General features: G+C 36.1%; 1 protein-coding gene across 1 annotated transcript in view; it reads right to left on the reverse strand.

Moving 5' to 3' along the window:
* Positions 1 to 23,850, reverse strand: part of TNKS (tankyrase) — a 204,797-nt gene that overhangs the window by 114,190 nt on the left and 66,757 nt on the right. Inside the window, exon 3 of the mRNA XM_027597791.1 lies at positions 21,597 to 21,692. Within this exon, the coding sequence (XP_027453592.1) occupies positions 21,597 to 21,692 (96 nt within the window). The remainder of the gene's footprint in view (positions 1 to 21,596; positions 21,693 to 23,850) is intronic.

Genomic DNA, 23,850 nt, shown 5'->3' on the forward strand with positions numbered 1-23,850 from the left:
TTTTTAAATATTTCTATCTTTACCTTCTTTGGTCAAATCATGTTCAAAAATATATCAACTTTTGTTAACCATTTTTCTCTGAAAAGTATCACATAAGGACTTAAAGTAAAAAATATTTGGAATAATATTTTCCATTCTCTTTTCTTTAAGAAACAAAATACACAAACTATCATTCAATAACATTTATCTCTTTGTTCTGAAAGAAGAAAAGAGTAATCATGTAAAATGAACACACACACACACACACACACACACACACACACACACACACACACACACACACACACAGATGTGGCTGTGCGATCATGGCTATTTTCTTCTCCAAGAAATTACATGTTTAGGTTCAAACCCTGCCATAATTCAAAGTATCACCCACAATATTTATACATGACATTTGGCCCAAAATGTACTTTAAATAATGACATGAATACTGACATGAAAGCCAGGATTAAGGTAAATATAGAGAAAAATAAAAGGATCCAAGAACTTTCTATGAAATCCTAGTCCTTTGAGTTGTCATTTGTCCCCTAATTAAGAATTAAAATATTGGGTGCCTGGGTGGCTCAGTCGTTAAGCGTCTGCCTTCGGCTCAGGTCATGATCCCGGGGTCCTGGGATCGAGCCCCGCATCGGGCTCCCCGCTCAGCGGGAAGCCTGCTTCTCCCTCTCCCACTCCCCCTGCTTGTGTTCCCTCTCTCGCTGTGTCTCTCTCTGTCAAATAAATAAATAAAATCTTTAAAAAAAAAAGAAAACATCAAGAGAGGTATGTATAAAACTACGTCCTTAAGAAAAAGGAATGAACAAAATCACAAACTTTTGGTATGATGATATTAAGCATAAAGCATTTAAATATTGCTTCCATTCTTGAGTTTCTTTCCCTTCTGTATTCTTGGCTACTCTTCTCTTCTATAAATAATCATTAATATTTCTATTTGGCATGTTTTTCTTTTTGCTGTATAAAGAGTACAGACAATCAGTTATTTTATACTCCCTTATTAGGTTTTTAAAAATGAAAGAAGACTTAGTTTTCAAACAAGTCCACAAAATTTGTCACTCTTCTGGAGAAAAAAATACCTCTCTCATGTCTGTCTGTTATTGCCACCAGCATTCTAATGACTTCTTAAAAATAAGAGTCATTTTTATGTCCTGTCATAAGCAATGTATCATTCACTTTCAGTGCAATGGAGGGTAAGAGAATAATAGAAAAACAACATAGAAAGATTAGGACATCAATGGAGAAAAGATTCTTTTTCATTCACCTGGGGCGTATTTTGAAACACTGATGCCAAATACATATAACTAAAATTAAGAGCAATGAATTTCTCCCCACAAAGAAAAAACCAGAGGGAAAGAACATAAATAAAAACTGATACACAGAGTGTTATTCCTGTTCAGAAAGAAAAGAATTATAACCTAACCTGGAGATGACGAAGTTCTGATAATCCACAAATCAGTGGACGGTCTCTTTGCAAAGCACTGATTTCCTGTCTAATTAATCTCCTAAAAACTAATTCTTTTAATAAATACCCACATATAAGACAATACTCATAGTCATTTCAGATAATTATACATTTTCCTCTTTCATTCAAAAAGACTTGAGCATATGATTCATTGTATTCCTCTTTGTGCCCAGTCAAGCTGTCAGTTCAGATGACTTTTCAATGCTCACATCAAAAAAAAAAAAAAAAAAGTCAAGCATTTTAAACTGTCAGAGGCTGATAATCAAATGCACAATTTTAAGACACTCTAAATTATTCACACTGTAAGTAAGCCCAATCTTTCCCTGAGAAGAGAAAATCCTACTCACCTACTTAAATAGATGCACAAAACTAAGAAGGCTAATCAGGTTAAAAAGCATCCTGGGCACTAGGACCTACCTAGTGCCCACTAAGGTGATGCATCTTCAAAGAAGGCAGTGAAAACATTCTCACCCAAAGAAGAACATTGAGTCTATTGAGTTCTTGAAGTAAAGAAAGGAGAAAAGGATACAGGTATTATTTGATTCAAAACAACCTCAACAAATTTAATGCCCAAGGGTTTTCTTCAGAAAAAGAAGACAAAGACAGTTAATAATCATAACAATGCTCATAATATGGTATTCTGATATAAAACAAGGCATGCGGACTTGGACCTCTACTCACAGAATAGAAATAAACATTTAATTCTGAGGGACTAATAAACAGAAAAGAATACAAATGCAGTTAGAAGTAAAATGTAAAGAAAAGAAAAGAAAAAAAGATTGAGCTTTTCCTAAACACAAGTAATTTGAAAAAAATAACACCAAGATCTGGGGTCGAAAAGTAGAAAACAGTATAGAGTGACCATATAATTTATTAACCAAACTCTGTCACTTTTTTTTTTTTTTGCCTACAGTGATAACTTGAAAACCCTTTTTATTTGAAATAATTTCAAACATACAAAAAACGGCAAAATTAGTGCATACTCTTTGCCCAGACTCACCAATTTTTAATTTTTCACCTATGTGCTTTACATCCCCTCTCTCTTTTTTCCCTGTAGGGGCCAAAGGGCAGGTAACCCCAAAATGTGTCTGATTATACTGATTATTTTAAATAAGTTGCTTAAAAAACAGCCAGTGGAAGGACACTCAGACCACTCCTCTGTCCTCCTGAAAGCAGGAAACAAATCTTCCATATGAAAAATACTCTCCCTGTACTGAGAAGTAAAAAGATATCCTTATCGCCAGAGATAGGGACTTGAAAGCTGTAAGAACAAACCTTGTCTTTTTTTCTAACCTACTACTTCAGCCTAAATTCTGTTTAGAATTCCTTACTAATTAGAGCTCCCAAACACCTGTTTTCTTTATCCTGTCAATTCCCCACAAATTTATTATCTCTCTGTCTAAAATGTTTAAGAACGGTCTGCCTTGGTCATTTCTTTAGGTCTCTATTTCATGATTGGGGCTCCATGCACATATATTAAAATTTGGGGTTTTTTTCCTCCTGGTAATCTGTCTCACATAAATTTCCTAGTCCAGCTGGAAGAGATCTTGAAGGGCAGAGAAAAATTGTTTTCCTTCCCGCCACCCTCCGTATCTGTGTATGTTTGTATAAGTAACGAATAATTTTTCTGAACCATGCAGAAAGTTGCAATACATCGTGTCTCTTTGCCTTTTATTACTTCAGCATCTGTTTCCTAAAAACAAGGATATTTTCTTATGTAAGCATTGCAAAGTAATTAAATTCAGGAAATTAAACACCGGTATAACACTTTTATCTAACAGAGAGTAAGTATTCCAATTTGGTTATTGTTCCAACAATATCCTTTATAGCATTTTCCCCCCTCCAGTCCAGGATCATGTATTTTGCTTTTTTTTAGTGGTCATGTCTCTATAATCTCTTTTAATTTGGAATAATTCTTCAGTCTTTGTCTTTCAAGACATTGACATTTTTGAAACATACAGGCCAATTATTTGGTAGAATGTGCCTAAATTTATATTTGTCTAATGTTTTTTCATGAGATTTACTTATGCATCCCTGGCTAGAAGAGAACATAAGAGATATTATGTCCTTCTTAAGTATTACATCTGCCAACACACAAAGTTTATTTGACTCTCACTGGTGATATTAATTTTGCTTTCCCAAAAAAGGTATTGTCAGATTTCTCCACTGTATATCTGTTGTTTTCCCAAGTAATAATCTATGGGCAGACATGCTGAGAACCAGCAGCATATATACTGCTCCTCATCAAATCTGGTCCTTGAGATTTAGCATCCGCTAATGTTTCCTGTCCTAACCAGTCTTCACTGCGATGGCTGCAAACAGTGATTTTCCAAATCCAACAGTCCCACCATATTTATCAACAGGCAATCTAACAGTAAGAAAGAACCTCTCCCCATTCATTCATTCACTCATTTATTATCACTGTATGAATGTATCTATTCCTACTTTATCTAATGGGTTATAATCCATTACTATCACTATCTATTTTCATGGTCAAATTGTACCAGATCTGGTTGGTGGGAGTCCCCTTCCAGAGGCCTCCTGTGTCCTTTTGATATGCCCCCATTATTTTTTTGAGAACTTCCTTACTTTGTAGCACAATTAAGATGCTCCAGGTTCATCTTACACCTTCCTGTACTAGCCTTGAAATCCGTTATTTTCTTCAAAGAGCTCTTTTAATAGCATGTAAGGGAATAGCATGTAGAAACCAAGACTTGGAAAGTAGGGGTGCTCCATTGCTGCAGGTGACATACCGCCTGTAGGCCTTTTCTGCAGCAGACCTAGGAGATTCCCCACCCCCAGCCACCAACCATGATTCTGAAACCTACACCTTCAATCCAACTCCACAAGGTTCTCCTTAGTCTTTCCATATTCCACATTTGTAAGTTTCTCATGATATCGCAAAAGCCTTGGCTCTCAACACATTTATTCAGTATTAAAATATACATAAAATAGTTTCTGAATAACTACCCCACATCACTGCAAAACAACCTAATAGAGAAAACTCATGGTTTGTTTGAAATTGCCCTTTTCCTCCCTTCTAGACTAAAGGTATTAAGTCAAAGTGCTATGTTCAAAAGTTACTGGGATTAGTACTTATTTCTCTCAATGTTCTCAATGTGGTTATTTCTTTGAAATGCAGATGGTTCATTTGTTTCTGTTTGAATTCAAATTTTCGGGTCCCCTCCCATTCTTGATTTAATTTTATTTTTTGAATATGTAAAACATCGACATGCTTCCAGAAATTAAAATTGTATCAAAAGGTATACTATAGAAAATCTCTTACCTTCTTCTTTGCCAGTGAAGTCCCCACACCCTTGTAGGTAACCAATTTCAATGTTTTCTGGTTTAGCCTTCCTGTATTTCATTTTGTAATAATAATAATAATAAGCAGTTAAATAAATCTTTTTAAAAATTTTCTCTTGTGTACCGGTAATCTATTTCTGCCTAACAAATTACCTCAAGACTTGGCAGCTTGAAAGAACAGTTATCTCACATAATTCTGAGGGTCGGGAATCTGGGAGTGGTTAGCTGGATGATTCTGATTTAATGTCTCTTAACAAAGCAGCAGCTAAGCCCTAGGCTGGAGAATCGGCTACCAAGTACTCTCTTGTGGCTGTTGGCAGGCCTCAGTTTGTCACTAGTTGCTGGCCAGAGAATTCAGTACCTCTCCATAGAGAAGCTTCTTTATAGGGTACCTCACAGCATGACTGCTTGCTTCCTCCAGAGCCAGTGATCCAAGAGGACAAGAAAAAAGCCCAGGACAAAAGCCACAATCTTCTATGACCCATCTCAAAAGTGACATACCATCAGCTCTGCCATTATGCTATTGGTCACATAGAGTAAGTCTGACACAATGTGGGTGGGAGGGACAACATAAAGGTGTGAAGGACAGGCAAGGTGATTGGGGATTAGATACCACTTCTCATTTTCTTACAAAAAGGACAGCATACTATAAGTTCTCTTTCATATTTTGTTCCAGTAAACAGTATTTCTCAGGGAATTACATCCTCAGTTTACAGAGAACTTCATTACTTTATAGGTGTGAAATCTTTATTATGTTTATATATCACATCATTCAACCATCTTCCTATAAGTGGGAATTTAGGAAGGTTCCAATATTTTGCAACTATAAATAACGAATAACCTTTTGTCTATATATTTTTATTGCTAAAAAGCATAAATTCTTAGAAAAATCCAGTCTGGATTACCAATGCATTAAACTCCCTTGAGAAGATCAGTAATATATTTTTTGAAGGGAGATTAAAACGTCTTAATTTTTTTAAAGATTTATTTATTTGAGAGACAGAGAGAGAGAGAGAGAGAGAGCACAAGCACGTGAGCAGGGGAAAGGGGAGAGGGAGAGGGAGAGAATCTCAAGCAAACTCCCTGCTGAGCACGGAACCCTATGCAGGGCTCGATCTCACAACTTCAAGATCACGACCTGAGCTGAAATCAAGAGTCCGCTGCTTAACCGACTGAGCCACCCAGGTGCCCCTTAATTTGATTTTTAAAACAGTTTTATCATGCATTGCTTAAGAGCTTAATGTAAGTGGTAATGCGTCATGTTCCACAATCACTACCTACATCCAAATATCCCGGTAAAAGAACAACACAAACACAGACAGCAGTAACATCATTAAACCAAAAATAAGAGATATGAAAGAAAAAAGGTAAATGTTTCAGTGAATACTAACAGCTTCAATACAAAAGGGTAACAATGAGGTAGAAGTGAAACGATAAACCAATCTCTAAGTGTCCATGAAAGAGTTCAAAGGGCTCAAAAGCTACTTAAAGAAATGGAGTTACCTGGTACTGACGAGAAAGGTCAGAGACCAAGAAATATTTTCATAAAACAGTAGGAAGATGAATTGTATATTAGAAGACAGAATTCAACTAATGCTTAATTTCTCAAGGGTAATTGTATTTATTCTGGTTCTTAGGAGATACATGCTGAAATGTTTAGATGTGAAGCACCACAGTGTCTGCAAGTAACTCTAAAATAGTTCACAGAAGAAAAAATACGTATATATATATATATATAGAGAGAGAGAGAGAGAGAGAGAGAGAGCGAGAGAGCAAGAGAGAGAGAAGATACAATAAACCTGGAAAATGTTAACAATTGGTGAATCTACTGGAAGAGTATATAAAATATTCATTTTACTATTCTTTTAACTTCTCTATAAGCTAGAAATATTTGAAAAAAAAACGTTGGGGAAATAGTAGTAGGGAAGCATGACATTCGCAATGCTGTATGAATCATGCAATACAATAGCTCGACTGCTTATCCAATCGATAATGCAATTTTGAGGCAGAATGGCTGTTTCATTTGTATTAAACAGTATTAAGCTGTAAAAGTGTCATTGTATTTTAGCATATGAAATCTATCATCTTTCTACTTACCAAAGGTCTAATTACAAGTTTCAACTATGGATATCATTAAGTTCTCCACGGATATAAATAATAATAACAACACCTAAAACTGTCACTAATGATATACCCAAAGCTTTTTTCAATGATTTTAATGTAAAATTTAATTACTTTTGAACATACAACCCAAAGTTCATTTCTCCCCCTTTTATAAGAAGACTTATAAATGAGTCAACCACTGAAGCATGTACCACTGCCATTTTATGATAACTACACCTGCATTCCAGAGGTGGATTCATGCTAAAATTTCCTAAAAACTTGTCACCTGTTTCTTGGGGGTGGTGGGGGGGGAATCAACTAACCATGTCAGATTCTGTTTTAGCTCTATTTTGGAAAAGTCTTTTATAAATTGAAGAAGATGAGAAACCAAAAAGAGAAAAAGTGAAAATTAAGGGCTTACAAATATAAAAACTAAAATTTCATAGACTGGAATAAATGAGAAATTTTGAAGCAGATTTATCTTTTGATTGTGGCATCTAATTAAGTCTACCAAAAAAAAAAAAAAAGACAAGGTTATTTATTCATATGATGAGAATTCCAAATGAGGTTAGTTTTTAGTAAATTTCCTTCCATGACACCAGATAACAACCTAACTTTATAAAATAATTACCAATAGCTTCTTTTTCATCAGTATATTTTATGACCTCTAAGCAAATGCATGAAAATACACCCACAAAAATCATCACACTGGAGTAGGATTGTTCTCAGTCATGAGAGGTTCTCAATTTTTTGTCTACACTAAAATGCCCTAAAAGGCTCTTGACTATGACAATGTCACAGCTGGTGTCAGGAGTTCCGTCATGGAACATCCCTTTTAACACTCTTCAAAAACACAAGAGGATTCTTGCTAAGTAAAAATTTTAGGTGTTAACAGTGTTATGGAAACTGCTTTATGAACAAGCTAATTACTAAAATGAAATGTTTGAGGGCGCCTGGGTGGCTCAGTCGGTTAAGCATCTGCCTTTGGCTCAGGTCATGAAGCCGGAGTCCCAGGACTGAGTCCCGCATTGGGCTCCCTGTTTAGCGGGGAGTCTGCTTCTTCCTCTTGACTCACTCTCTCTCTCTCTCTCAAATAAATAAATAAAATCTTTTATAAAAATTTAAAAAAAATTAAATGTTTGAAATCAACACATTGATAGGTATGAAGTTTCTAACCCTCGCAAGAGTATCTAACGTATAATAGCCTCATGAGAATCAACAGAATCAAAAGTTGTTTTAAAAGTAAGATCAAATTAATAATGGTCTCATATAACTGCATGGAGATTTAAAAAAAACCTCATGAGGATGCATACATTGCTTCATCAAGAAGAAAAATAAGACCGTAAAAGAAGGCTCTACATTGGATAAAGAATTTCTGGATGAAATTATGAAATATTAAAAAAAATCTGAGGGCATACATAGAACATAAAAAATCAATAAAAACCAATTGAAGAGCTTTACAATCTCCTTGATAGGTTATTTTATACATCTGGGATTATGATTTTGTATACAAATTAATAAACTAATTATCTGTAATTGCCCTTCAATAACAAAAGCTATTATTATTGGGGTCCTAGTACGGGCCAGATATTGCACTGGTTATAATGGAAAATTTTATATAGCATGAATTTTTACACAAAAGGTGCTTTTTATTTTTGTGTTTTTCATTAATGTGATGAGGATTCTTTTTTAAACCATCTAACTAAAGAGCAAACTTGTTAGTTTATTTAAGAGGAGCTGGAAATGGCACTTGCAGATTCTGGGATCAACAGATCAACACAGATTTAACAAACAAACACTAGATCGGAAAACGTAATCAGAGATCCCTTTCTGCATTTTCTTATTTTCAATGGCAGCTTGCCTGACTGATATAGCATTTCTTGTACATGTTATAGTTCTGGAATGCTATTTTGAGATTACCATGTTATAGTGTTATAATAAAACAGTTGTAGTTTATGAAGCACCAATTAACTGAATGATCATTCATTTAACACATATTTAGAGAATGCTGACACTATAAACAAGGAACAAAAAAGAAAATCCCACTTCTCAAAAAGCCATTACTGGAATTCAGGGATTGGGAGTTAAGCAGTAAGTAACCAAAAAGTAAATAAATGAAATCATTTCAGACAGTGATTGATCGGTGATGTAAAGGGTGACCATCAGCTGGACTGGACACTAGTATATTAGAGGGGTTAGGAAGAACTTATTTTAGGTAAGTGATTTTTGAGTTGGACCTAAATATGAAGAGAAAGTAGTTAAGAGAAGATGTGAGGAAAAGAGCATTCCACTAAGAACCAGCACACCAAGGAGAGGTCAGAAGGTAGAGAAAAAAAATAAAGACAGAAACCAGCTTGGAGTTCATGTGCAGTTAGTGTGGCTGGACTACAAGGAGCAACAGGGAAACTGCTGAACAATGCAGTCAAATACATAGGTAGGAAATAGATAAAAAGTTTGAATTTTATTCTACGTAGAATTACTTTTAAAGAAATGAATGAAATACACCAATTAAAATTTTAAAAAATTTGTTGGCTACTATATAGACAGTGGACTAAAGGAAGGTTGACAGGAGGCTGTCAACAGTGGTCTACACCACCACTAATCAAGAAGTCTACAAGAAGATCAGGAGCTTGCATCAGAATGTAAAAAAAAAGTTGGTTAAACTAAAGGTGTACTTACTGATGTAGTTGGTTTATATTCTGGTGCCACTCCCTCATCTCAGTGCAAGCCAGAAACAAACAGCACACCAGAACTGGCCTACAGAACACATTTTGCTTGGCCCTGGTCTAAATTAGAAGTTTTGATGGCAGCAGGAAAGACTGAGAGAAATAAATCTGGAACAGATTTTGGAGGTAAAACCAACAGAACTGGGTGATGAACTGAATATAACATATGATGACAAGAGAAGAATCAAGTCTGGCCTGAGCAACTTGGTAGATTTTGATACCATTTCTTAAGAGTTTGAAAGGATGGGCTTGATGAGCTTGACAATGGCATTAGTTAGGGAGATAAAGAATTCTGTGTTGGCCATGTTAAGTTTGAGATGCCTATTAGCATAAAATGAAGTTGGAAATGTCAAAGAGGTAGTAGGATACACGTTTCTAGAGCTCAAAGGAGAGGTCAGCACTAGAATCATAAATTGGTGGGATACAGGGCTTGAGGAGCCAGATAGATACTATTTAAAGTAACAGACTAGATGAGATCACCCAGGAAGTCAGAAAGGAAATGAAAATCCTAAAACTAAATCTGGGCCCTTCCAATATTTAGATGTAGAGCAACGGAGAAAGAATCAGCACAAGAAGGACCCATCGGTGAAACCTGGGGGTGGGGGGGGTGGGGAGCAGGAGGGTATGGTATCCTGGAAGCCATTAGAAGACTATTTCAAATAGGTAGTTATACTAAATGATGCTGAATGCTGCTAAGAGGTCACATAAGGAAGTGACCACTGGATATACAAGATAGAATTTACTGATAAACTTGGGAGAAAAAAAATATTTTTGGTTAGGGGCAAAAATTAGACCAGGTAAGTTTAGTTCAAAATAAGAAAAAAGGAAAGAGTAACCATGGATAACTTCTTATGCTTCATGGGGAAGCAGAAAAACGGGTTCCTAGAGAGTGATGTAGGCATCAAGAGAAAAAATTTTGTTTTTATTGTATTTTTTAAATATGGGAGCTACCACAATCCATTTATATACACAAATGGTTATAAGCCAACAGGAAGAGCATAACTGTAGAAGGTCCTTGCGCAGGTGAGATGGGATGAAATCCAAAGCAAAAGTAGAAGAGCGTTGACCTTAGAAGCAGGATGCTTCCCCCATTGTATTTTTTTTTTTTAAACTTAGGCTTCATACCCAGCATGGAACCCAACATGGGGCTTGAACTCACAATCCCTGAGACCCAAAGACCTGAGCTAAGAGTCAGAACACTCAACCGAATGAGCCACCTAGGCACCCCAGGAATACTTCTCCCATTGTAACAGAAGGAAGGCAGAGTCTGTGCATACAGCGGTAGCTATGGTGATGGAACTGGCACAGCAGTAAGTTCATGTTAGATGTATTTATTTTTTTTCAACGAAATATGAGAAAATAAATAGCTGAGAAAAGTAGAAAGGGTGCTAAAGATTCAAGTAGAGAAATGGGTGAAACAAGAACAGAAGCCAAATTGAAAGTTTATGGTTATGACTAAGGTGACATCAAACAACTCTTATATATATCTTTATCTATATCTATATCTATATCTCTTTTTTCCAGCTACATTCATTTCTTGAGTAGAGGTATAAAACACACAGAAAGTTGGGCTTAATAAATACTATAGTATTGCCAGTGAGTACACTGGCTCTTTAGCCAGTAAATAGTTAACAGTGTTTTTGAGGGAGGGAAGACAATGGTAGGCAATAAAATCTAAGCTGGATAATGCAGATGTTCTTGATTCCAAAACTCTGATAACTATGCTGTACAGCCAATGCCGCAGTCCTATAGTATAGCCATAACCCTGCTGCTCGTGATGACTTTTCTTCTGTCTAGCATAAAAAGGGTTGAGAAGAGCACTGTGCCTTCCATGGTCATCAACAACCCTCCTGAGGTTCCAAAGCTTCCCTAAACTGCTCCCTAAGCAAACAGGTTGACACATCTAGTTAGCTTCTGCCTACGAGCCAGTCCATGTTACTTAGTGACATCTGCTTAAACAACATGTTGGAAAGTGTGAAATGCAGGTAGGTGTAAGGACAGTTCTGCTTAGAAAATGCCAGGCATACAAGCAGGTATCTGTTCAAAGAAGGTTTTTGTTTTAAGTCAACCTACGTCTTTTGCATCATATCGTGCTCGTTTCCCCAGCCTTATGAACGAGTAATGTACAAGAGGGACACTGACACTGTGTACAGCAAGAAAGGGTGGTATTCCGTAAAAATTCTACCAGTAAATTCTACAACACTAAGCTGGTTACTTTAATTATGGAGCCTCGGTGATGCTAAAAAATTACCAATTATTCCATTTGTTCCACTACTCAATGATACCTTGTTTTTTTAATAATAAAAATCTCATGCCATATGTTTGTGACTTTTTAGTTTCAAAATATAATGCCTCTGAATGAGGCAAACTAGGAAAATACTGGCTACCCACCCCCAACAACCCTAGGGCAGAGCCAAAGAGTAAATGAAATTAGTAAACACCATGGAAAGAAGATCACAAAAGTGGGGACTATATGCTTTTCTACCAGTTACCAACTGAAAAGTAGCAGGCTCTTGATAACTTTTGCTTTTAGCCACAATTATTGCAGTTGTAAAACTAAATTCATAATACTGCTTTTTATTCAGTTAAAAAAGCAAAAGTCTTTATTAAGCAATGGTATTCTGTGCAATACTGTGTGAAGAGTACTGAGGGTCCCATACTACCTATCATAACTCAGAGTTATTTAAATTTACGCTTCTAATGAGCAGGCAGATTTAGAAAAATAGTTATGCCACAAAAATTCCTACTATTTACGTAGTTTCATTATACGCATATAATCCTCAGAGTAATGACTCATTCCATATTGTAATGACTGATTAAAAATAATTTCAAGACTTCTACTTCTAGGAAAATGGAGATGTACTTTCCCTTATTCCCACTAAGTACACCGAAAACACGTGGACCTTATAAATAAAATAAACATGCAAAGACTCTCACAGGTAGACAGAATAAGGCAGACTGGTCAGGGATCTTGATACCCAAGGAACAACAGGGTGGTGAGTTTTCAAGTTCTTTTAGCTCCATACACACAGACTAAAGAATTGAAGAAGTTGGCAATCTAGAAATGACAATGGTTGGAGACAAAAGAAAGCCCGCTATCTCAGACGAGGGAGCAGTAAAAGGACAGCCTGACGAGACAGAAAACCTTTAGATAATAACCAGCCTATTCCAGCCAAATACTACAAAAAACAGAAACAAAAGCAAAACTCAAAACAAAACAAACAAACAAAAAGAAAATAACTGTGGTTCCGCGCGCACACCCATGAAGCAAAGGCCTAGTAATGAGCCTAGATTTACAAGCTCACTGGGAGCCAGGACTTTCACATCCGCTAGGTAATAATTAGCCTCTCCTCACCACAGTACTAGTGGAGGTCACTGAATGCCACAGACTTTCACTACAATCCAATGGAATTAGGCCACCCTGTCCCACCTCCTTACCCTGTGATATCAGTGGAGGTTATGTGAAGAAAATCAGCAAAACTCAGTAAATCAGTAAAACTCAACAACACGATCAACTAACAGGATATAACATTCGTTTATAGAATGCTCCATCCAAAAACAGCCCAAACACATTCTTATCTTGTGCCCATGAACATACCAAAAAAGACCACATCTTGGGACATAAAACAAAAACTTTAAAATGAAAAGAAATGAAAACATAAGGAGTGTTGCCCAACTGCAATGTTATCAAACTAGAAAGTAATATCAGAAAGGTAACAGAAAGGGGCACCTGGGTGGCTCAGTTGGTTAAGCGACTGCCTTCGGCTCAGGTCATGATCCCAGGGTCCTGGGATCGAGCCCCACATCGGGCTCCCTGCTCCGCCAGAAGCCTGCTTCTCTCTCTCCCACTCCCCCTGCTTGTGTTCCCTCTCACGCTGTCTCTCTCTCTCTCTCTCTGTCAATTAAATAAATAAATAAAATATTTAAAAAAAAAAAAAAAAAAAAAAAAGAAAGGTAACAGAAAATCTCCAAACATTTAGCAACTAAACAACATACTTCTAAATAATCCATGGGTTAAAGAGGAAGTCTCAAGAGAATTAAAAAAAGAATACACTGAACTCAATGAAAATGAAAACAGAACATAACAAAATTTGTGGTATACAGTTAAAGTAGTACTTAAAGGGAAGTTTATAGCACTAAATGCATACATTAGAAAAGAGAAAAAAAATCTCCAATCAATTTTCTAAGCTACCACCTTGAGAACCTAGAAAGAGTGCAAACTAAGTCCAAATGAAGCAGGAAAAATAATAAAGGAAAGAAATCAATAAAATTGAAAACAGAAAAGAACAAAATCAATGAAATAAAAAACTGGCTCTCTGAAAATATCAATAAAATTGACAAATTCCTAGGCAACACTGATAACACAGAAAAGACAAACGACCGATTACCAAAAATGAAACAGGAGATAGCATTATAGATCCTGCAGACACCAAAAGCCCGATAAGAGAAAACTACAAACAACTCTACACACAGGAATATGACAACTTAGATGAAATTGAGCAATTCCCTGAAAGATGAAAATTACCAAAATTCACATAAACAAGGAGAAATATACATAACCTAGTTAGCTCTGTATCTATCAAAGCAACTGAATCAATATTCTTCCAAAAAAGAAAGCACCAGGCCCAAATGGTTTCCCTGGTAAATTCTACCAAAGAAATAATCTGTCCCAGAAAATAAAAGCACTCAGCAATTTCCTAAAGAACACTTCCTAACTCGTTCTACGAAGCCAGCATTACCACAACACCAGAATAGATAAAAATATTACAAATAGGGAAACTACAGAACAACATCTTCTGAGATGGAAATGTTCTGTATCTTGACTATATCAACGTCAATATCCTGATTATGATACCATACTACAGTTTTGTGTGTGTGTGTGTGTGTGTGTGTGTGTGTGTGTGTGTGTGTGTGTGTGTGTTTTGAGAGAGAGAGAGAGCATGAGAGCAGGGTGAGGGGCAGAGGGAGAAGCAGAATTCCTGCTGCGCAGGGAGCCTGATGTGGGGCTCGATCTCAGGACCCTGAGGGCATGACCTGAGCCGAAGGCAGACACTTAACCAACTGAGCCACCTAGGAGCCACCTAGGTGCCCCATCATACTACAGTTTTCTAAGATGTTACCACTAGGGGAAAATAATACAGAAGATACAGGGGACCTCTATATTACTTCTTACAACTGCATGGAAAATCTACAATTATGTCAAAATAAAAGTTTCATAAAAATTTCCAATAATAGGGCTATTAACCTTTACAATACCAAAGCATTAATGAATTCTAATGTCACATGTGCTATTTTAAGAAAGTAAATGTTAACAGTAATTACTTTATTATAAGAAATTTTAAAAGAACCATTTAAAATAGCCAAAATGCAATGAAGCTGCTATATGACTGCTACAGTTCACTGGGGAAATGACAGATGCTCTCAGGGTATACACTAACAACTTACCACGCTTCACAAATATGTCATTTTGGATGAGTTGAAAGATAATGCTGGTTTTAATGATGTAAGCCTGCTGGCTTTAATTACACAAAAGGTAGATAGGAAGAGTTTGAAATATTAGAGTGCTGGGTTATCTCAACAGAAAGACAGTTTCCATTCCCCCTTACTCCCTACGTAGACACAAGTGCCTGTACTCACATAAGGCTTTTTACATCATTTGAGGTGCCCCAGATCTATGAAGAACTCAAACATTCTGAAATTACATCTTTCCTTACAGATTCAAAATATTGGCTTTATTAAAATGTGTCAAATGAATGTTATTCAAGCCTACTGACTAAAGAGCAAAGACTTAAAAATAGCTTTTATAAATCAGATAAACCATTTTTATTACCCAACTAATTCATTTTATAATAATATGATGATGAATCTTGCAGATAATATTAATCAGGTAAATTTTCTTTTTTGAAAGGAATAATCTTTAAGCTAAGAAAGTAGAGAAACATGTTAAAAGACTGGATTTAAGCCCTGAATTTATGGGTTAGCCCAGTTTTTCAAATATGTTTATATTACATCCTTCTCAATGAACGAGTATGTAAAAAAATCCGATTCTACATAAGAGCACTGACTCTGGAGCCAAACAGCTTGAGTTCAAATCCCAGTAATTTCCCTTAATGACTATGTGAACTCATAAAAGTAACCTGACCCCTCTGTTATCCATAAAAATGGGTACAATCATATCTATCTCCTAGTGTTGTAAAGTTTCAATGCCTTTAGAACAGTGCTTGGCTTCAGGAGTTGTCAATCATTATTATTATCATCATCATTATCACCATTATTATTATCATAACTAGATTCAGTAAGGCTTTGACTTGTTTACTGAAGGTGTAACACTTTAAAATTTAAATCAATATGACCTATGTTAGCTAAGGTCTTTTTTAAAAGGTACTCATTTTATATTCCTCTTCTAAATTATTTTCATATTTTTAAGGTTTCAAAAAAGGTGTTTCAATCACTTTTAGTACAAAAATCTTACACTTTCCTACTCGTGTCCAAAATTATAGACAGATCAAAGCATTAATAAAATTTTCTTAAGAATTATGTTAAGGGATTAACGTTTTCAACATATCTTTAAAAAGAGTGCTCACACTGATTCATTTCAGCAATACACATTTTAACTTTCTTACTCTTACACTAAAGGGAATTTTTTTTTTAAAAAAAACAGGTATTCATCTTAACAACAATTTTCCCTAATAAAAATGAGGTGGATAAACACACAGCTTTTCTTTAAAAGTAAGGTATTTCCTCTAATGGTTTATTTTCTAGGAAGCATATTATACTATCAGACTTCTTAGTAACTGATAAAAATAATCCCTAAAGTTCAAATTAAGGGTATGAGAAATCAGCCTTCAACCACGTAGGCTGCAGTAAAAATGTATTACACCTGATATGCATACGTCCCATTGTAGTATCACAGCATAGTAACAGAGCAATGCCAAAAGACAACAGTAAAAATTAGGCCCTACTTTGACATCTAGAAGTCTGACTTGACAGCTGCAGGCAGTTTGATCCTTCCAGAACTGGAATGTTCTCAATCAAGGGAGCTAGCCAAGAAATCTATTGATAAAGGGATCAGTACACACTTCGCCCGTCATACCAATTTATTCTTTTAAATGCACTGTTTTAAGAGATGTACATGACTATAAGCAATCCAAAACAATTTTTAGGAAGTAGAATATTTAATAAGACTATTACAATATGGCATGAGATATCAAATAATTAATGGTCAATGAGAATCTGAAGAACCTGGAAAATATGCTGCCCTCAGTCACCAGTAATCAGATCCTTGACGTATTTGTTTATTTAATCATTCTGTGTATTTGTACAAGTTCTGGGCACAATGAAGTGAGCAAGACACCCAACAGTCCAAATCCTTGTAAAGCTTTCATTCTATTGGGGCAAACAAACAAGAACAAAAAGATAATGCAATTTCAGATATCAATAAATCCATGAAGGAAATAAAGCAAGCTAATGGGATTGAGGACAAAAAGACTTCTCTGAGGAGTAAACATTTGAGCAGAGATCTGACTAAACCACGTGAAGTTCTGGGGCAGTGTTCCAGGTTCAGTAAACAGCATGTGTTAGTTCAGACACGGACAAGGGCTTCATCTGGTGGAGCAATGGCAAGGAGCCAGCTGTAGCTGAAGCAAAGAAATCACAGGAGAACACAGTGGAAGACAAGATCAGAGATGAGCAAGGCAGGGGCCAGATCACGGTATGCTACGCTATGGCTAAAGAGTTTGGACTTTATTCAGGGGTAAATGAGAATATAGTAAGGAATTCTCTAATCATAGGGCTGATCTAGGCTTTAGAAAGACCACTCCAGCTACATACAGTGAAAAGTGAGTGAAGAATAAATGGAGGCAGAGAGATTCGTTATGAGGTTACTGCTGTCACGAAAGAAAGATGATGAAGGCATATAGTAAGGCCAAAGCAGTGAAGCTGGTAAGACATGGCTGGACTGGAGATTCGAAAGGACAGTAGATATGATTACTGACAGGTTGAATGCAAGGTGTGAAAAAAAGAAAGGAATCCTAAATTTTGGCTTGAGCAAAACCTTGTTGTGGTCAAACCTATCACTGACGTCCTCACTGATCATGCTGAAGACTCGGGTTTCATCTGAAAAGCGGTAGGAAGCAGTGGAGTAGGGAAAACAAAAAAAAGAAGAAGTAGGATTCCAGATATATTTTGTTGATTTAACATGCCACGCTCAGCCAGCCCGTGCCAGACCCCGCCACACCGCCTCCAGCGTGAGCCACAGCTGAGTCCTTCTGGAGAGACGGGAAGCCAGTCATCAATCACAGATGATGATTTCCTCAGAAGTGCAATGAATCCAGGTTAAAGCTTATTCTTGGGACACCTTGGAGCAAATACATCCTTCCCTACTTTCTTACTCCTAAACCTGCTAGGAAATTGCTGGGACCAATTATCTTGGCAGCCTTGTGACCATCTGAACTCACCCACTTCATATCCCTGTCATCTTTAGTTCTGCCAATGATAAACACTCCTTTGGTCATGTATCCTTTCCCAAACTCTCAGCTTCAATCTGCTGCTACCACTTCTCCTGACTCAACTTCTCATTGTGCCCTGCAGAATCTCCTTTCCAGGATTAACAAACACCCCTACATCCTTAGCCTCTTCAATGAACATTCCCTGTGTCCACCAACTTTAATTTAAATGTGGCTCTCCCCATATAATGCCACATGCAATGCAGACCTTTAAAAGGGAAGCTCCTCATTCTCCAAATCCTCACATACTTCAGCAGGAATGGAGAGATACAGCGTATCTGTGGATGCTAAGACTGAATATGATAAAGAAGCACAATTCCAATGGAATTGATAAAATGACTCAAAATTCACAACGAAGCATAAAGAATGAAAACAACCTACCTAAAGGTAAACCCTAGAGGATTAGCTCAAAAAATTAAATAGATTCATAGAAGGATATTATAAAGTCATTATAAATTCATGTTGCAGAAGAATACTTAATGCTTTCTGGGAATATCCATGTCACTAAATTTTTTAAAAAATTATTATTAAGCAGTATGCAATATATAAGACTGATTTGAATAAAGAAAAAGAAAAGAGTGGGGTATGTGTGCTCAGAAAAAAATGGTTATAAATAAAATCTACCTAAATGTTCTCACTAGGTAGTAGAATTAAGAATGACTTTTTTCCTTTTTTGAACTTTTTCTATTTTCCTTAAATTTTAACAATGAATGTATTTCTTATAACTAGGGGGGAAAAGGCCAAAATAAATTTTTAAAAATCCAGAGTCATAACACACCCACACTGCTGTTAAACAAAATTTACATGGGCTATTTTAGACTTTTCATATGCTTATTTCCTAAAAACAAAAACAAACAAACAAAAAAACAAAAAACCACCTCCAAGTCCTTTAGTTGACCGCCCAGAACTTCAGAGTGGCTAACAAAATACAAAAAGCCCTCAAGAGTTCCTCTAAGCCTATCATTCACTTAGCACAATAATTCAACGAAGAGTTTGATGAGTCTCTCCAATTAATTATTCTCTTTAAAAATACCTAAGTGCACTATCCAAAGCAAATGGCCCTTGCTGGGGTCCCTTAACTATAAAACTAAAGGTATGTGGTTGTTTTATATAGCTTTATAAAAATCCATGCATTCTGTATGCAGAAGGGGTTATTAGTCATTTACATATTTCAAAATACTCTGTAAAAAGAGATTTCACTTTGTTAATTTCCTTTAAGAAATACACATATACACTTGTGCACAGTTTTGGCTAATGCACAAAAGTAGTAACATAAAAGATATTACAAAGTCTTCTTCAGCACTAAATTCCCAAAGCAGAAAAATATTAAGATCAGAAAGTTGACTCTCAAGGTAAGTACTAGTGCTACAACTGCATCTGGCATAAAAATAAAGAACACTTCACCCAAAATAATCTCTAATAACTCTAAATTAAGGCATTCCTTTCAAAAGACTTTTTTTAATCAATGCTTTATCGTTTTAATTTAGCTTTGGAAATATTTCCTCTATAATTCCATTCGAAAAACTGCTTAGAAGAGAACCTGCATGGCAGAGAAACCTTTTAGAATGTATTTCCCTTAAGCGTTAATTCACTATATTATATAACATGAATGTATAAATATCACTAGCTTATATTTTCCACAAAACTAACTAATATTACTAGAATGTTCTTCTTTTAAATATCTGAAAAGTTGTACGTCATTTCCAAAAGAGTAAATATTCGTGAAAAAAACAATTAATGAATTCAGTATTATGACTAAGAAGAGTTAAGATCTTCCCTCTAAGCAAAGTGCAGTGCAAGATGCTTTTCAAATCAAGTTTAACAGATACGGTATCTGTCTTCCAGTAATCTAGTCTCCATGACTTATTATGCCAAAGCTCTTTTGCAAACTAACAGCAGCCGATATAATCGCCCCAGAAATCGCTTCAAATTAGGAGACAGCTTCTTGCTGTTAATAATTTATATTTAAACTTTGTCTTTCGAAAAACTGAAAGTGGATCTAAAAACAGTGTCGCGTGAAATGAATCGAACAAATGGACAAGGAAGGCTCTGCGGGTTGAAGAGAAGGAAAGGTCAGAGGGAGGACACTCAAATATAGAGACAGTCTTGGTCAGCATTTCTAATGCACCTCTGTTACTAGGAACAAACGCTATCACTCCTTTGCTAGAGACTACTCCAAGGCTGCTCCTATTGCCCACTGCTTTGTTAAAAGAGGAGATGGAAGGGCTACAGAACCTAAGGAGGCCTGAGGCTACCTATTTTAATTTCATTATTTAAAAGTGTATAATTATATTTAAATTTCTTCTTATCTACACTGGTTTAAAATAGTTTTGTTCCTCTAGTGGATGTTATCGTGATTCAGCAACCAAATCACTTAATCAATTAATTGAGAAAAGTCTTATTACTTTACTTGAGCAGAGATTATCTTAATTTTAACACGGTGGGACGTTGTCTTTCTATGAGAGTAATTAAGCAAAATTCCACATATTATCAAAGCTTTCTATATATAAACATTTTCCATTCACTTCAGAATCTTTGAAAAAAAGTGCACAGCATGTACTCTAAACTTAAAAGTGAACGTAAGATTTATTTTCTTCAAACACAGGCAAATTTAAAAGGAAGGTAAAAGTCATTTACTTTCACATAACCTAAAACAATACTGTTAGCACTGCAAGGACAAAGAGACCCTAAATTACAAAGGTCAGTTAAATAAAAGAAGGCAAAGGCAGCAGAACTCAGATGCTAAGAATAAAAACAAAAATAGATCCAATGCAGCATTTTGAGAATGAAGATCAATGAAAACAGTTGCTCAATATCATATCACTTATAGCAGCATTTTCTATATTGTTATGAGACAGCCTTTCTATTCTAGCATTTCCTCTTTTGCTGGTTCTTGACATTTGCCTTAATAAAAACCAATACTTAAGCCCCAAATTTTCGTGATCTGAAATGAAAAGATAACACATTGCCTCATCTACAAAGTACTTAGCTATCCTGGGCAAAGTGAGAAGACAGGGTAAAAATACAAACAGAAGGGCAAGGGAGGGGCAGCATCATATTTTATTTAACTATTGCCCTGAGTAATAAGGCAGCAGGTTGTCTTTCCAATCAAAACTACTTTTATAAAAGTAAGACAAATGCCCTTGCTTGCTCAATGGTGAAGGTCTTTAAGAGAAATCAACTGAGAAGATGAGGTACAGGAAAATCACGATCTAAACCATAAAAAAGGACTAAAATGTGAGTGAATAATGTATGTTACCATTTAATGTTGTAATTTTCAGAAATTCTATGAATAAACAGTCTTATTGCTTATGCTTATGATAGCATAGAAATTAATGAGACAGTTAATATAGCAAATCAGTAATAAAGTAGAGATAATGGCATATATATTTGTTGAGCTTCACCAGCAGGAACATAAAATGCAGCGCATAACAATTTTATAAAATCAAGCTAGTAGTTCCCTAGGTAAAATAATTTGGTAGCTCTCTGTTTTCTTACCTGTAAGGACAGCTTTTGCTGAAGAATCTGCCAGGTCCAGGGCTGATTTCCCATCAGTGTTCCGAATGTTTGGATCAGCTCCGTGCTGCAGCAGCACTGTGCAGGGAAAGCAGAAACAGTATCTTACCTCAGGGATACAAAGATTATTTACTGGTAAGTGTCGCCTCGGCATGGTGTAGGCAGAAACATACATTGCACAATTTTTTCTCTTTCAAGAAAAAAAAAGAAGCAAGCAAGCAACAGAAAGGTGGAAAAAAAGCACTGCAGCAAAGGATCCTCTCTAGAGTAAAGCAAAGTTGGCAACTTGTGGTACAGTATTATCACATGACTTAACATCATAAACATGAAACTAGAAAAATCTTGCACTAGACGGTTTAGGTTTGCCTCCTTCAGGCAGCAGAATGGGAAGCTGTGTGCTCACTGCCTTGCACGGCGAAATCCGCTACCCGTGAACCTCCCTATCTTTACTACCACTGTGGATGCTTGTTGCTGGGGCTTTACTGCTCAATTTCCTAACGCTTCCTCTCCTCAGAATAGTTGTAATACTGTGCAAGCCTTTTAGTGGCTCACTGCTTACCTAGGAAACTCACCATAACATACTGGCTTGCTTCCAAGAAGTTTAGCAGACATGGTAATGCATGCAACTCTGGTCCCCTGCAGTCAAGCTGCAAAAAAGAGCTGCCTTTCCCAATAATTCTTTCCATGAAAAATGTTCAGGAACAGAAACTCAAGCACTATAATATATGCTAAGGAATGAATGCTGCACATGCTATATTCGGTGGAAAGTGGCTACAGAGAATTCTTAGACATGGAGGCTCCCCAAAGACAGAAGCACTGTTTTAAGTAAAATCCAGATGTAGTAATTTATTAACCCAAAACATTTCTCAACCACATCTGGTATGTGGGTGTATGGGGGTGGAGGGGGTGTTGCTGTCATGCTACCCAACCAATGGTTAAGCTAATAAATACATTAAAAACTCGTCCAAATAAGCAATTCCAAGTTACTCTAACAGTTCAAATAGTTACGATTTTGTGTACTCCCTAGGAGAACAGTAGCTGTTACTACTTACCATTATCCTACAACATAAATTTAAAACAAAGCAGAGATATTAAATTCAAATAAGTGGTTAAAGACATGTTACATAATGTCTAAAAACATCTGAGCCACTACTGTTGATGAGTCTCAAATTTTTATTCATTGACAGTTCCAAGCTAAAGCACCTATATTCCTTTGGAATATTTGGAAGACAATCCTGATATATTACTAAGTCATAAGTCCTACTGTTTATAAAGCTCCTCCCCTTCCTTTAATCCATAAGCCATCTAGTCAATAGCTTTATTATAATGTACAAAGGAACACCCTTATCTAGAATTAAGACGCAGCTGCTGGAATAGTATACATCAGCACCTCTTGCATTAAATCCTGGCTACTTTCAGATTTGGGACAGTAAAAACTAGCCGTGGCTAAGAGATTTTGCCAAGCCTTTCTATATTATTTCACCCTTGGATGCAAGTAATCATAATTATTTTCCAGATGTTTGCAAACTGACTCAAGAGTAAGTAGAATAAAATAACAAGTATTGCAATATCAAACTTTCATCATCATGAATAAGCTTTCATGGCAACAGTTTTGTGGTTTGTTTTTTTTAATTCCAAGAAGAAATCCCAACATGAAGGTTTGGTTTGTAAAGGGTCTTTATCATGAAGCAGACTCACATATCAAATGTAAAGCTGACAGCTATCGCTTTATCTTTACTTAGTTGCTGACTGATGACATGCAAAGGGCAGGAAAACAAAGAAGTAACAGCTACCATGAAATGCAGAGATTTTTACTGCATACCTGGAGAACTTCAGAACCGGCTTTAAACAAGTAAAGCGATATGTTAATTTAACAAGACCTGACAATAATATGATGGGAGCTTTTATTTTACAGCTTAAGAGGTAGAGGCAAAAAACTGAAAGCCTTATTGTTCCTCCAAAAGTCATCTAAAACCTCAGTCTCTTTTGTTGTAGCTAGTATTTTACGTATTATCTCTCTGCAACTTTACAATAGAAATCTGCCATCACAGTTCAGCTGCAGGTTTGCTTTATTTTGGGTGACTTCTAAAGGATAATCTTTTTACTAGAAATATCTGTTTTCTAAAGATTTTGAGTCCCATGTATTTCTTCCATCAGACCTGAATGCACAGAAACATCAGTGCTGAGTAATGCAGCACCAGAGAAAAAGAAGTTGAATTTTCTGAACCAGATGCTG

The sequence above is a fragment of the Zalophus californianus genome, chromosome 2 (assembly GCF_009762305.2).
Source record: "Zalophus californianus isolate mZalCal1 chromosome 2, mZalCal1.pri.v2, whole genome shotgun sequence".
NCBI classification, from domain to species: Eukaryota; Metazoa; Chordata; class Mammalia; order Carnivora; family Otariidae; genus Zalophus; species Zalophus californianus.